General features: G+C 47.9%; 1 protein-coding gene across 1 annotated transcript; it reads left to right on the forward strand.

Annotated features, from left to right (window-relative positions):
- Positions 1 to 2,028: 2,028 nt before the first annotated feature.
- Positions 2,029 to 11,207, forward strand: CACNG1 (calcium voltage-gated channel auxiliary subunit gamma 1). Its single transcript, XM_005526664.3, has 4 exons — positions 2,029 to 2,420; positions 7,239 to 7,313; positions 9,407 to 9,544; positions 10,268 to 11,207. The coding sequence occupies exons 1-4, from the start codon at positions 2,180 to 2,182 to the stop codon at positions 10,492 to 10,494; spliced, it is 681 nt and encodes a 226-aa protein (XP_005526721.1). The 5' UTR covers positions 2,029 to 2,179; the 3' UTR covers positions 10,495 to 11,207.
- The last annotated feature ends 3,799 nt before the right edge of the window (positions 11,208 to 15,006 follow it).

Below are 15,006 nucleotides of genomic sequence, written 5' to 3' on the forward strand. Positions count from 1 at the left end.
GGATGTGCAGAAAACTTCCAGGGTTTGCTTTCGTCCTGCGCTCCTCCAGAAATCTGTTTTGTTTCTGCATTTTACAAATACCCCACAAATACCCCACAAATCCCTTTTTCTCCCATGGGCTGGCAGCTTGAGGTGGTTTTGGGGGGCTGGGGGGAGTTTTTCACCTCAGCTGCAGCTATGTGAGCTTGGGAAGCCACTGCTGCCCATGCTGGGGCTCATCGAAGCCTGTTCACACCCCCAGCTCCAATCAGCCGTAGGAAAGGATCAATTATTCCTTTCTGATTTCACTTCAGCTGTTTCCTGGGAATTAGGGAAACTCAAAGCCAAACCAAACCCATAGAACTTCTCTAGAATGAAGGATCTAAATGAGAACAAAAAGTGTGATTCTTGCCAGCACTGGAAGAGGCACAAAGACCAACACCAGGGAAAAAAATTAATGAGTTCCCACCCCTGCAGTCCTTGTAGGTTGTAATTAGTCTAAAGCAGGATCATTAGCACTTGATGCCTCGCAACCAGAGCCTTGCTTTGTGCCCACATTTGCAAACACACATTCACTTCCCTCTGCTCCACCTGTGGAGTTTGTAGCATCAAGGAATCAAAGTTGAGATGCAGCTCCTGAGATTGACTGATGTCTAGTGAAATTTAACAAGAGTCTACTTCAAAGGAAAAGGCATTACATCTTTAATGCATTTCTTTTCTGCCTTAAAGTCTGCTCGCTTTAGGCCTTTCTGCTTTCATGACAACTCTTGGTTCTGGTTTAAACAGAAGCCTCAAATATCTCTGCCAGCCCCATCCCTGGTCTCTGCCTTGCTCCATGTCCCCACGGCCCTCCCTGATCCCCTTCCCCTCCAATTTTGCACCAGGTGCCTTCACTCCTGCGCACAGTTCCCACATCCCAGCAAGAAGGGGGCTCCGATGCCATCCTGGGTGCCCACATGCCCCTCTGCTCCACAGGGTGCCTAAGCCATCCCTGTCACACATCAAGCAGAGTAAATGACCCCTCTAAGTCATATTTCAATTACAGTTATTTTAAACCAATATTTTTTAACTCGGACTTTATTTTCTCCTCCTTTCCCATGCTCTCCCTACACTTTAATTCCTTGCTCCACATTGTCCTCATCAACTTGAGCTGACACCTCTGCACCTTTATTTTGACATCAAGCTGGGGTGTTAATAAAGCAGGACTGGAGTAGCTCTGACATTATCTTGACACAATGATATTTGCAGCTTTCCACTGGCATTTTTTTAACCATTCTTTTAACATTCAGGTACTGGCACCTTCCTCAGTTTGACATCACAATTGTAATGTCACCTCCACAGTGGCCTCTGCATTGACATTGCCATCAAATTGGCTTTACAATCAGCTGAAATATCAAAGGGAAGGAGAGAGGCTGGCCCAGCCACAGCAATCTGGGCTTTAGGCGAGAGAAGTCACTTCTGGAGAAAGGAATGGATGTGTTGAGTGGCTGCTGGAGTTACTGCAAGCATCAAGGGGAACCTGGTTGATAGGAAAGCAAACAAGTATTTGAGAGATATTGCATTAGAAAAACAAAACAAAAAAAAGACAAAGAAAAACCTAACAACAAAAAAAAACCAAAATAAAACATCAAAAAAACCAAACAGTACAAAAAACCCCCAACTACTCACAACAGTTCAGGGTAAATAAAAATTACTGTAATAGAAGCTTAAAATAAAAATAGCTGTAATAAAAATAAAGAATAAAATAAACTAGTTGGCTTATTTTATCACTTTCTGCCACAGTTCTGGGCTCTGGAGACACGTCCACCTCTGAGCTCCTGCGAGGCATGGGGTGAGAGGGCTCCAGGACTATTAAACTGTTTAGGATCAGTCTGAGCCCAGGCACTATTATAAACACAGATGTTTTTATAACCTCGCTGAAAAGTTAATCATCCTATTAATGCCTATTTCTGGGCATGCTGCAAGTCAAGAGATCTCAGCCCCTGCGCTGCGGCCGCTCCGGCGAGCGCCCGCCCGGCCGGGCGTGGGAATCCAAAACAACCCGGGTGGGACGGGGCCGAAAGCTGAGCTGTGCGTTGGGATCCTCCTGACACAGCCCAGCAGCTGCCTGCAGCCCCGGGACTGACATTTCCAGGCACTCAGATGCGCCAGGATTTCGGGAGCCCTCGCGAATCCCCCGCGAGCGCCGGTCCGGAGCGCGATGGACGAGAGCAAACCCCTGAAGGTCCGGCTGACGTTCTCCGTCATCCTGGTGGGCATCTCGCTGCTCTTCGCAGCCGTAGTGACTGACCACTGGGCCGTGCTCAGCCCCAGCCTGGAGAAAAACACCACCACCTGCGAGGCGGCTCATTTCGGGCTCTGGAGACTCTGCACCAAGCGGATTTTCATGCAGGAGCAAGGTGCCAAAGAGAGGAGCTGTGGGCCCATCAGCCTGCCAGGAGGTACGTGAGCATGCACGGGAGAAAGCACCAGGACTCTCAGCTGGCTTTGCTTAGGAGGTTGGAGGACACAGCGAAGGAAAATAGGCTCCACGTCCCCCACGGCAGAAGGAAAACAGGCACAGAGTTGGGGATGGGGCGCACGGGGCTGTGCTCGTGTTGGTGTGCAAACACCTCGTTGCCATCCCTCCCGCTGGGGCTGCTTTGCTGTGTTGCCCTGCTCTGTTTGTGACCATGTTTGAGTCTCCCGTGCGGCAGCAACCGTGGGGAGAAGGGGAGGAGGATAGGAAAATCACAAAGGGAGATTGGGATGGAGGGAATCCTGCTGAACCCCAGCCAAGGGTCCTACAGGCATGTTGACAGCAGCAGGAAAGAGAATTTATGGGTCCACCAAGCAGAGCTGGATCTTTAGGATTTCCAGATCCTTATAATCCCAGAGGAACAGCCCATCCACAACACTGCTGTGTTGAGCTGCCATTCCTCAGGGCAGGGCAGGGAGAGGGACCTGCAGGATGGTTTGTCGGCTTCCAGCAAAAAAAAGTCATAAACAGTGTTTAAATCAATTTCTCAAGGACTTAGGGAGCCTGCTCACCTCTGACCAGAGACACCTGCTCCCACACACATCTCCACCTCCAGTTCAATCGATGGGGAGGGCAGTGGGCACGGCAGCTTTCCGGGAAGGCTGCTCCATTCCCATGGTTAAAGGAGCTCATTATGTTTTTGCTGATTGCCAAGTCAGCAACATCCATGCCGTTTGCACTAATACACTGCCTCTGTGACTGAGCCACACTGCTTTTTTAGAAGGCTTATAGGGTACTGGAAACTTTCCAGAACAGAAATAACAGGATTGCCTTCGTGTTAGACTCACTGCTTGAAATGAAATATATGTTAACACATATTTGAAAATTTCCTGTGAAAAATCTTCCTGCTTGGGCTGACGGTATATTGCCTGTATTACTGCAATTCTTTATCTCTTTGGCCAAATTACATGTTGTGAAGAGAGGAGCTGAGCCTCAGCATGTGGATCTGCCTCTAACCAAACTTGGGAGTGTGTCATCCATATGCTTAATGTCTCTCAGGAAGGTACTTACGTGCCTGGAGACGTATTCCTCGCTGCACGCCTTCCCCCACGCACAGAGAACTCCCACAAAAGGAAAAACAATAGAAATTAGTGGATAAACAGCAAAACTGCACAGCCCTGGGGTAAATATAAAACTCATAAATATCCAGCTGTCTGCACAAAGCAGATTTGCAGGCAGGGCACAGGAAAGCAGCCACTATCTTTGACAGACATCAGCATGTGCTTGCACGGACGTTGAATCACATCCCAGCGCCGCATTCCACCAGGCACAGAATAACTGGGAATTGTGGAGGGGCTGGACTGTCCCCCACACCAGAGCTGGTTCATCCAGGTTTTAAAGGTATTTGGGATTTCGGATGACAGCTTGCGTCATAATCACGTTCCAAAGGGTGAAATTCGCACCTCAATTATAACATAAATACCTTCATCCCTGTTTTAGCTGGGAAAGGATCAGAGCGAGGGGAGGGGAGCAGAGCCCTGGGGCTGGGGCTGCTGAGTGAGGCTGTGGCCACAAGGCTCCCGTTAGATTGATTTCACACTTCTGGGAAGGGATGTCGGCAGGAAAACACCAGGGTTGTGAAAGCTGCAGCAGCCGAGAAAATGTGAATGAACAAACGCGCAGTAAAAGAGCAGATGCAGGCACTGCTTTTCCTGAAAATCATGAGATATAACCAGACATTACTGCCAGGACTGGGAAAGAGGCATCAGAATTTATCACTGAATTAATAACCATTTACCAGTCGCTCCCTGTGGAGGAAATGGATGGCATGATTAACGTTATTTATTAGGTTTTGAGCTCAGCACAGTGCAGAATGGGGAGGATGACTTGGCTTGCAGTCCACAAAGCAGGCTGTGATTTAGGCAGAGCTTTAAAATTTTACAGCACCCATCCAAGGGTGTTGACAAATTGAAGAGGGTTCAGCATCCTGCTGTAACAAATAAAAAAATCAGGGAGATGGTTGTTAAAACCAGACAAATTCAGATTAATACTGAGACATTTTTAACTGTGGTCAGTGAGCACCGGAGCATTTTACTACCAGCTGTAAACGGAGTTCAGCATCACTGCCCGTAACTCTGGTGCTGGTGCTGTCCTGAAAAGTGGCTGCTGTGATCTGGGCAGCAGCAGGGATGTTCAACAGCTGAAGCAGGTCCTTGTAAATACAGGAACCTGAGTGCAGGCAACTGGAGAGGAGAAGTGCTCGAGCAAATGGGTTGTCAGCAGGGCTGTCTGTTCTGTGTTTCAGGGGACTCACCCTGCAAGGCAGCTGTGAAATTGAACTGCTTGGAGAGACCATCTCCAAAACTCTGTGTGTATCAAAGAGCTCAGGGCCTGGCCCCCTCCATGGCTCAGCCCTCACCTCAACACCTCCTCTAAGGTCCTGTCTCCCAAACTCATCACAAGGGGAAACCCCACACTAAAAGCCAGGATTTTCCAAAACCACTTGTGTGCTGAACCCTTTTATCATACATTGGCAGAGATTTGCTAAGGGCCACAAGGGACAGAGGCAGCTCCATCTCCTGCAGACAAGTCCATTCTGGAAGGTTTATGGGGATGGAGGGTGGACTAGACTAGTTTGGTCCCCTGCAGTGGACACAGAGCTGTGCTGTGCTCCCCACCACACCAAGTCTGGATGCCTCCACATTTGTACTGCACACCTGGGGGCTCCTTTGAGTTCAGGCTTTTTAGAGAATTAATGAAAAGCTGAACCAAATAATCCCAAAATAAAGTGTCCCAGACACAATGCTCAGCCTCAGTTACCACTGAGTTGCTGGTGGAGGCACACAACTATTACTTTGAGGCTCAAAATCCACAATTAGAGTCACAGAGGGCTGAGATCAAATGTATTTCTTCCAGTCATTTGCAAGGATAATAAAGAACAGGTCAGGAGATGCCAGAGCTGAACATTAACCTTGTCTCCAGCAAGGAGAACCTGCAGATGAAATAAAAGTCAGCTTATAAACTTAAGTAGATAAGAGTGTCTCGAAGGAATCTTTCCCTAACAGGCCCAAAACCGCTGTTTTGCAATTACCTATCTCCTGGGAAAGGGAAAATAAATCCTCCCTGAGTCACTAACTCCAGCAGCCACCATTTACACGACGGAAAAAACCCACAAGAACCAACAGGTAGAACACAGGGATCTTCTGCCAGAGAAATTAATGCTGTAAGGAACCACTGAAATGCTCACAGGCAGAAACCCACAGCAGAACCAGGCCTGGCTCAGGCTTCACCCTGTGCTGGAGCAACCTGTCCCAGCCTGGATGTGGAGAGGGCCACAACTTCTCCCAGGCTTCCTCCCAGCATCTTCTGGAAGCTGGTGCTAACTCCGTTATTTAACGAAAGAGATGCCCCTAAGGGAAGGGGCCCCTATTTTTGTGTTTCAGGCAGCCTTGGCTCTGTTTCCTGGCCCCTTGGGAGCCCCCTGGGTGCTGCAGGGGTGCTGGGGCAGGTGCTGAGCGTGTCCCCCCAGCCCAGCTCAGCAGGACGGAGCAGTCAGGGCTGGAGCTCAGCACGTCCCCACCACTGCACCCTTCCAGCCAAATTCCTGACGAGCAACTGTTCTCCCAGCTCCACACCCCTTCAAACCCTCAATTAAATCAGTTATAAATAGCAAGAACACCCTCCACCCTTACCCTGCTGCTGCTGCCAAAGCTCCGAGTCAGCAGGTCCTCACCAGACCCTCCCCATCCCGCTGGGAGGCCGAGGCTGGAGTCTCCTGTGGGTCTGCTGACAGCAGTGACACTGCTCCCCCGGGTCACCCTCACCAGGCAGAGAGGAAAAAGGATCGTGGCCATCAGCTAACAACTTCCCTCATCCCCATCTCCTCATGTCCCACAATCCTGATCCTTCTCAACCCCCCTACAAGCACCCCGTGCCTGGCACGGTGCTCATGTGAGGTCCAGACAGAGGAACTTCATAAAGCTCCCTCTATCTAACTCTGCTGTCTTATCAAATTAACTTAATAGGCTGCTCTGATGGGATCAAACTTGGATAAAGCCCTGCATGAGAACCTCTTTGCCCTTGGCTCATACAGCCTTCCCTTCCCTGGGCAACTGCTTGGGCTTCAAAAAGCTTTGGTCTTCTTTGCTTTGTTCCTTTTACTGACAGCCAAAAAAAAAAGCTCTTAGCATTCCTATTTTAGTAAAACACCATGTGCTTTGCTGCATTGCAGCAGCCTCATCTCTGGGACCCCCAGATCAGCAAACCTCCTGCCTGCAGCAAATACCCCCCACTACCACACAGGGATCTGGGAGCTGCAGAACGGAAGAGCCAGGAGGGAAAGGTGCATGAGGACACTCCATCCTCCCTGTTTGCACTCCAAGGTCACCACACCCCGCTGGGGTGATGCCACTGTGGGTGGGTTGGAGCTGCCAGCTCAGCTGTGGGCACAGCAGGTCCCATCCCCAGGAAATGCTGCAACACCGAGAGGCAGAAACGTGACATGGCCAAAGACAGAACGAGAAAAATCATCTGTAATTCATATTTTAAACAGAAGAGCAATCAGCTCTGAGAGGGATACAAAAGGTATCAGAGGGGCTTCAGCTTTGTCTGTGCTGGAGCCTGGACTCCTCATCTGCTCCCAGGGAAATCAGATCCAACTCCAGTTCCTCAGTATCACCAAGTGTAGGGAGCCTCAAAACCACTGCAAGTTTGGTACATCAATAAAAAGTTAATTCAGTTTTACTACATTTTATCAGAAGCTTCCAAGAGCACAAAATTGATTTTTTTTTTTCTCTTTCAGACCACAACTGCTCCTACTTCAAGCACTTCACTCCAGGAGAGACCTCAGAGATATTTGAAGTAACCACCCAGAAAGGTAAGAATGATTCCAAAATATTTTTCTAATGTTGTATGAAGAGATGAGCACACAAGATCTAATGGAAAGGGGTCCCCAAAATGAGAGGTTCAGCTCTGGTTCCACTGAAAGCAGCAGGATTTCTAACAGGCACCATCAGCTGGGAAAAATGTGGAAAATGCCCTGGACAAGGTCAAATCCCAGTGTCCTGGGGACAATTATTTTTATATATGATCACACCCATAAACATGATTTTACATAAGTTGTCCCACAAATATATAACAATGTCAATACCCAGGAAAACTGAAAAAAGTCCTTCCAGCATAAAAATGGCTTTACAACATCGGCACTATCTGTGACACTCAGCCTTTGCCACTGAAGAGGAAGATATTAATAAAACCTAAATGAATAAATCATACCCCAAGCAGAGTCTTGACCCTGAAAAGAAATACAGAGGCTCTCTGAAGACCATTAGGAATTTTATGCTTCATATTGATTTTATATGAAAGTCATGTAAAAAATAGAGCAATTGATGGAAGGAACAGGGATCCTACAAAGACATGAACTGTCAGTGTTTACAGCAAAATTGTCTTTCATGGACAAATTTCATATTTTTAATAAGTCCAAATATTTTGAGGGCTCCCCCTAACATGCTCCTCTCTCTTTCTCAGCCTCTCTTTGGGGACAAACTCCTTCATAGTTTGCAACACAACATTTTTACATGTGAGCCATTGAATACATTACATGTATTAATCTGCTTTCCTTCTAGTGGAAATTATAATGGTGGAAAACCCTGAAGATAGGTTCCCTAAAAAAGTCGCTTCCTAAGACAGGAAAGAAAGGAATTTTAACTGGATAGAAAAGCAGATATCTGAGTCACCTGCTTTTGCTCACTTTTCTGCTATCTGATCCAGCCACCTGATCTTCAAAATGCACCCAATGCCTTCAGGGCAATGCAGGAAAAAAATCAGGAATAACTTCTTCAGAAAAAAAATATAAATCAGGAAGAACTTCTTTTCTTTGGGGCAAAAAGAAAATTCTTAAGCCCAGCAAAAGATTTTACAATGAAATGAACACTTTCAGGCAGTTCCAGCACAGAGAAAAAAGAAACATTTAGAAAATTATAATAAAACAGTGATATGAAAAGCACTGAGAACAAAGAGTGATCTGCTGTTCCCCTTCACAGAAATAGCTCATTTGGATGGGAGCTAATTAGTAACAGGCAAAAAAATTCTTCATGATTTTGCCTGGGAGATATTTTTTTTTAATGGCTTGAAAGGCAAATATCATCAGGCAGTGTGATGTTCATGCATGGCTACATGTGTTAAATACTAAACTAATCTGAAAACGAACACAACATGCAAATGAAGGTTTGAATTACTCAATTAGCAACTCTCCCCCTCCACCCAGGCACTGAGCAGTGCTGGGCTGGGGGAAAGAGTTCAGCACATGGCTTAGCAAAAACCAGGACTTTTGAGGAGGGTTTAATCCCGTGCCCTGAAGAAGCTGGCTTTTCACAGAGCTGGGAATCACTGTTGTAAAGGCAAAGCAATAAAAATGAGCTGTGCAAACCCTTCTCCCCCAGCCTGCTGTGCCCGCTCGGGGGCTGAGCCCACGCAGCACTCAGCTCTCCAGGCACTGGGACAGCACCAGCACGGGCCAGGGCCCTGCAGAAAGAGTGGAATAAAAGTAGCAGAGAAATGTCTATTTACTCTGGGAGCAGAGGGTGGGGTGATGGAAGGGACAAGAGCACAGAGCCCAGCAAGGCTTTGACAATAACATTTCCATGGCAGAGCCCAAGCGGCTCCAGCCCGGCACTCCAGCAGCCCCATACAGGTGGGCTGATGAGCAAAGGTGCCCAGGGCTATCTCAGGGGGTGTTCAGAAAGCATTTTCCCCTTCCTGCTCTGCTTTTATAACCTTAACATTCAAAAGCTACATGACCAATCCTTTACCCTGTTTTCACTTGAGGGAAATAATTCACCAAAGCCACCTCGCCCCCAGCATCAGGGGCGCAGTTCTCAGAGTGAGCTACAGCAACGTCCCCACAGCTGATGACAGGGGCTCAGAATGTGCACACCATGTCATTTTTGGTGATTTTTGTTCCATTGGCAGAGTACAGCATTTCAGCTGCAGCCATTGCCATCTTCAGCGTTGGCTTCGCGATCATCGGGACAATCTGCGTCCTCCTGTCCTTCAGGAAGAAGAGGGATTATCTGCTGAAGCCAGCATCCATGTTCTACACCTTTGCAGGTACGAGGAGGGCTGCTCACATTTCTGCACTTGGTTCATAGGACAACACAGAGAAATTTAAGATAGAGCCCAAGGGGACAGAGACACTTCTGAAAATGCCCTGAAAGCATTTTCTTCCTGGCCTCAAGACTACAGGTCCCTGTGTGGTGTGGGAATGTCTTGTTCAGCAGCTGGTCTGTGTTTTCTCCAACGTCCTTTAAGAGTATATTCACTCCCTTTTAGGTTATTCACTGCCAGTCCCAGTCTGAACCAGGGACACATAATATTCTATCTCATTTATTAAGTTTCAAACCAACAAAACCTGGCTAATCCAGGCCCAAAATACACGACTGTCTCCCCAACACACGAAGACTGCACTTGTACATGAACCAGGAATACTCTGACATGCCACAATGAGCAAAAGACAAAGGTGCAAATTGTCACCTCGATACAAAACCTTCCTCAACCTCTGAAAAAGCTCCCCAGGGAATGCAATTATTCCTCCTCCACTTTGAATTTCCCATCCAAGCCTACCTAAAAGATCCCACTCAACAAGTGTGGCTGACCTCAGTTATGGCAGAGCTCCTGGCAGTTCTGAGCACTGGTTCCTTCAAACCCTGAAGTCAGTGACTCACCTGTGAATCTCACTGCAGCTCCTGTATGCAAAACAACAGATGAGGCAGTTAATTAGGGATGAAAAATTGACAGCTGGTTATTCAACCCACTGCTCCTATCTTCCTTCAGGTCTCTGCATCATCATCTCTGTTGAAGTCATGAGACAATCCGTGAAGAGGATGATTGACAGCAAGGAGACAGCCTGGATCAAGTACAGTTACTCCTGGTCCTTCGCCTGTGCCTGCGCCTCCTTCGTGCTGCTCTTCGTCTGCGGCATCGCTCTCCTCCTCATCGCGCTGCCCCGCTTCCCCCAGAACCCCTGGGAGACCTGCATGGATGCAGAACCGGAGCACTGATGTTCCCTGCACCCATAAAAAATACCCAGAAAGTGCTCTGAAAATATTTGTATTTTTTAAAATGTCCGGGTCTCTCTACACAATGTGTGCTCCATCACGTGAGGCATTACTGAACCAAAGTCCGGTTGCAATCGTTGCTTTCTTTTTCTTTTCCTCTCTTTTTTTCCCTTTCTCTTTTTTGATTCTTTTTTTCCTTTTTTTAAGAAAGCAGAAAGACCACTCAACACCATCATGGATGTGTGTGAATGGTGCTGCTCTGTGCCCTGTGCTGATGCAGTTGAGGGGAAATCTGTGTCTGAGACAGCTCGGGCCACAGAGGAGACAGTTTTGTTATGGAGAAGATGTTTGGTGTAGTTGGGCATAGATCCATGAGGGATATCAGGCTTTTATACCTTACTTGGTCAGAAAGACACTCTCTGGGGAGTCAATGTCCCCATTTATGCCTCTCCTTCCCTCAGAAGGGTTAGCTTGTTTCCCCAGGGTAAGTTGGAGATCCTTATGCTCATCTATTAAAATGCTAGCATTTGATAAAAACCAGAACTTTGCTTAGCATTGGGATAAAAATCCCCCCTCCAAATTTACAACCTGCAGTTCCATTCCTTTAAATCAAGCATAAAACCCCACAGAACAGAGTCTTGTGTTTTGCTTAAGCTTCAGTGGTGAAGCCAAGAAGTACTGAACACGAAGAGTGATATTTTCCTTTAATAAAAACCATCTTCCGGTAGCACGATTTTCTGGAAAATTATTTTGATGGATGAATCACTTGGCCCATCAGACTCTGCCAGGTCCACGACGGCAGCAGGGCTGGCTGGTGGCTGCTGCACCGAGCTCTCATTTGCTCCCCGTGAGGGGATTTTTAAGAGCACCCTGCTTTGCTCACTGCACGTGTGTTCACAAAGCTGCATCTCAGGGAAAATCCTCGGAAGCAGCTGCTGAGAGGGAAAGGATTCTGAGTGGAAGAGCCGGGAGAGGCAGCCCTGAGAACGCCTCGCCGGTGCCTCACTGCTGCTGCTGCAGAATCGCAGAGCCCAGGCAGTGCTGGGGGATGCTGCGGGCGCTGCTTTGCTGCTCAGAGCCTGCAGGGCTCAGCCTGAAGCACTCTGGGGGTCGGGGGTCCCCCAATCCAACCATCAGCAGCACTGGGGGTCCCCCAGCTGCACATGCTCCCCCAGCCCCTCCAGCCAAGCCCTTTTCACCCTCACAGTGCCCCAGCACCAAGAGGTGGGAGGTTTCTTCTTTTTTTTCTTTTGTTTTTTACAGTTCAGTTTTCAGAATCTGCTCAGCATTTTTCCCCCAGGCAGGAAAAAGTATGTGGCTTACAGGGTACTCTTTTCACCCTGTAATTTAAAAATCAGGAGAAAGGTGAACCAAAGTGCTCTTCCCTTGTGTTTAGCTGTCCACAATCCTAAAGAAAAACAGAATTCCTAACAGAAAACTCTCTGGTCAGCTGGAAGAAGTCTGAAATCATGGCATGTTCAAACATTTGCAGAAATTCCGCAGCAGTTCCATGCAGGCTCGAGGGGCTGCCCTCGGCCCCACTGTCGAGGCTGAGCCTCAGCCAGACTCGGGCTCATCTCCATTTTCCCCATCAGCAGAGTGGCAGCGAGAACAGAAGCCTTTTGTGAAGTTGCATTAATGTTTTCCAAGCTCTTTGAAGTTGAAAAGCACTACAAATAACACATATATTATAAAGTTTTGGGATAAAACACTCATTGGTGCTCAGATCTGAGTGTGAGCTGAGGAGCTCTGCCTGTCTCTCATCATGAGAGACAACTGCAAGTCTTCACGTTGTCACAGAACCACTCTGAAATGCTAAATGGTTTTGAAACCTTATTTTTGGGTACAGAGCTGACATCCTGAATTTGCATTTTCATTGTTCAGGAAAACAGAGGCTAGTTTCTAGGGAGAACCTTTACATGCAACAACAGGAAGAAAAGTAGTCGGTGTGACCACTGGGTTGGTCACTGGTTGGGTTGGGACATCCAAACCAACACAGCAAAGATTAAATAGAACAGCTGGCAGGAACAACAACATTCCCAGCTCAGCCATCATCATCATCATCACCTCAGACATGCTATGGGTTGAGATAAGCAAAGTTTGGGGACAGAGGTCTGAGCTCATCACCCCACACAGAGCAGTGGCACGTCCTGCATCCCTGGGAAGCCCTTCACCCATGCACATCTTTCCTGAAGTGCCATCTCTCTCTTTCAGTACCTCTGCTGGGATAAAGTCATTTCTAGCTGGGTTCTTATGCTGATGGGCCAACTTTTTACCCAGTCAAGATGCTGCTTAGTTCCATTCCTGATATTCAAAAGCAAGACATGCACATTTCAGATAAACACACCCTGGAAGGTCTCACCCATCTCCTGCACACTCCTGACACGCTTCATCCAAGCCCCAGTGAGGGCAGTGGAAAGATTCCTGGTGAGTGCTGGGCCTTGGCCTGGATCCAAGGTTTTACAGCCTCTCTGAGATCACTTTACTCATGAGGCAGAGAAAACACACAGCTCACAGCATTGAGATCCTACACCCACAGCCAGATGCCTCCTAAAGCCCTTAAGACTCACTGAGTTTATTCTCTTTCTGCTCCAGGCTGAGGCTTTGTGATCATTCCCTGTTCTGTATGATCCCTGCACGACTGAGAAGCATGTGGGTAACTTCATTTTTCTTCTTCCAGATATTAAGAACTGCTGAAGAGGGACCCGTCCATTAAATCAGTCATTGGTATTCACGGTGGGAAGGGCTCTGCTCCTGCAGCAGGTTTGTTCTGCCAGAGAGCTGATAATGTGTTTTAAGAGAGTTAATAAAAGTAATTTGCCTTCATAAAGGAAAAGGAATATAATGTTAGAGGGGGGAGCTGTAACCAGTTTCAATTTTCATTCTCTCAGCTGAGCAAACAGCAAGAGCCACCAGAACCTCAGGAATGTACCATGAAAATGTGAAGGAAATGTCCTCACCAGCAGGGAGTCACCGGAGCCAAACAGGGATGGGAACCTGGCTGCTACACACCCACCAAGAGCACTCCTGGGTTTGGGACACAGCCAAAGAACTGAGTGGGAAACAGGCACCAGAGAGAGGGAGAGGCAAATCCATTTGCAGAATAAGGAACAAACACCAGCCACCAGGAAATCCTGAGCATTGTCCCTGCCACAGCCAGACCCACGGACACCTCCAGTCACAGGCACCCCCTAATCCAACACCAGTGCCTGTCCCCTCCCCAGACAGCCACAGAGAGGTGCCCCAGGGCACTGCCCAAGTCAAGTGCTGAGATTTGGGCTGCTCCACTCTGCCCAAGTGTTAAATCACAGTCAACGCAACAGAAGACGTGAAGGTTTTTTGTTTATGTAAGGTTTGCTGTGAGGCGTGGAGAGAATCTGCTTCCCTTGTTTTTAAATGCTGTGCTGTGTGAATTTAATGTGCAGAAAAGGTGTCAGACAAGCAACCCTGAAGAAGAAAACTGCCTGTTTAGCAGCAAGCTGAGCTCCTGAACACCCTTCATCTACTACCAGGTTCTGCAGGCACAGCCCAGCACCAGCGAGTGGGGGGAGAGGAGCTCAGCACACAAGGCAGCACAGATGGGTGCATGAGAGATGATTTCACCCCAAAATCCTGGCACACACCCCTATTTCTCCTTTAGTCCAAGCACATGCAGGATGCTTGGGTGTTTGGTCTCCCTAACATAGTTTACAAAGGCACAAGTATTTATTAATTTACTTTGGTTTTCACTGATCCCTTTCTACTCTGTGACTTCCTTGCCATCACCTTTTTCTCCTCACCCTGACAGCTGTGGAAATTATTTCTAGGAAGTCCCAAAGATCTGGGAATTTCCCCCCCTACAATGAGATCCCTGAGGGACACCTCCTCATGGGCCTGACAGCTCTTGAGGAACACACCTGACACAGGAGTCAGGAGAAGTTTGCAGCTCTGCCAGTCCTGGGGGGGCCCTGGGGATTCACACAGAGCCCCTGGGCTCCATCCAGAGCTGCAGCTGGGCAGTCACATGCCAGCAACCTGGCCATGGCCAGACACTGTTAGAGAATAAACCTCAGCCTGAACTTAATTTAAAATGTCCTCCACAGTAGTAGAGCCCCTCGGAACACTGCATTACTTTATAACTTAACTACAGGAGTATTAGGCTGCTCTGTACCATAAAACACACACAGCAGTGGGACCTGCTCTAAAAGCATCCATTCCAATTATTTCCCCCTTCCATTGTCACCAAGGGACAAGAAAACAGCGTCACAACTTCGTTTTGACTGAAGTAGAGGATGAGACTGTCATTGTTTTGTCACACTTGATCGATGCTCGGGCTCCACTGAAGCTATGGAACATAAATTCAAGGCATGCAGACACCACAGATTCCTACTCTGCATCAGACACTTAGCTGCTTCGCTGCTTTCTTCAAAAAAATGCAGAGAAGGGAATGAACTCGGAATTCTGGATTTTTTTCTGTGTAACAGAACCAACAGCGCAATTCTGTTTGGCAAGGCTGCACCCCAGGCTGTGGCTCAG

The sequence above is a fragment of the Pseudopodoces humilis genome, chromosome 21 (assembly GCF_049639895.1).
Source record: "Pseudopodoces humilis isolate 2021_Gansu_Grassland_sample_001 chromosome 21, ASM4963989v1, whole genome shotgun sequence".
Lineage (NCBI taxonomy): Eukaryota > Metazoa > Chordata > Aves > Passeriformes > Paridae > Pseudopodoces > Pseudopodoces humilis.

Coding starts and splice junctions, on each gene's coding strand:
- CACNG1 (XM_005526664.3), top strand. CDS start 2,180: ATGGACGAGAGCAAACCCCTGAAGGTCCGGCTGACGTTCTCCGTCATC. Junction 7,314..9,406: donor TGAAGTAACCACCCAGAAAG/GTAAGAATGATT, acceptor TTCCATTGGCAG/AGTACAGCATTTCAGCTGCA. Junction 9,545..10,267: donor CATGTTCTACACCTTTGCAG/GTACGAGGAGGG, acceptor ATCTTCCTTCAG/GTCTCTGCATCATCATCTCT.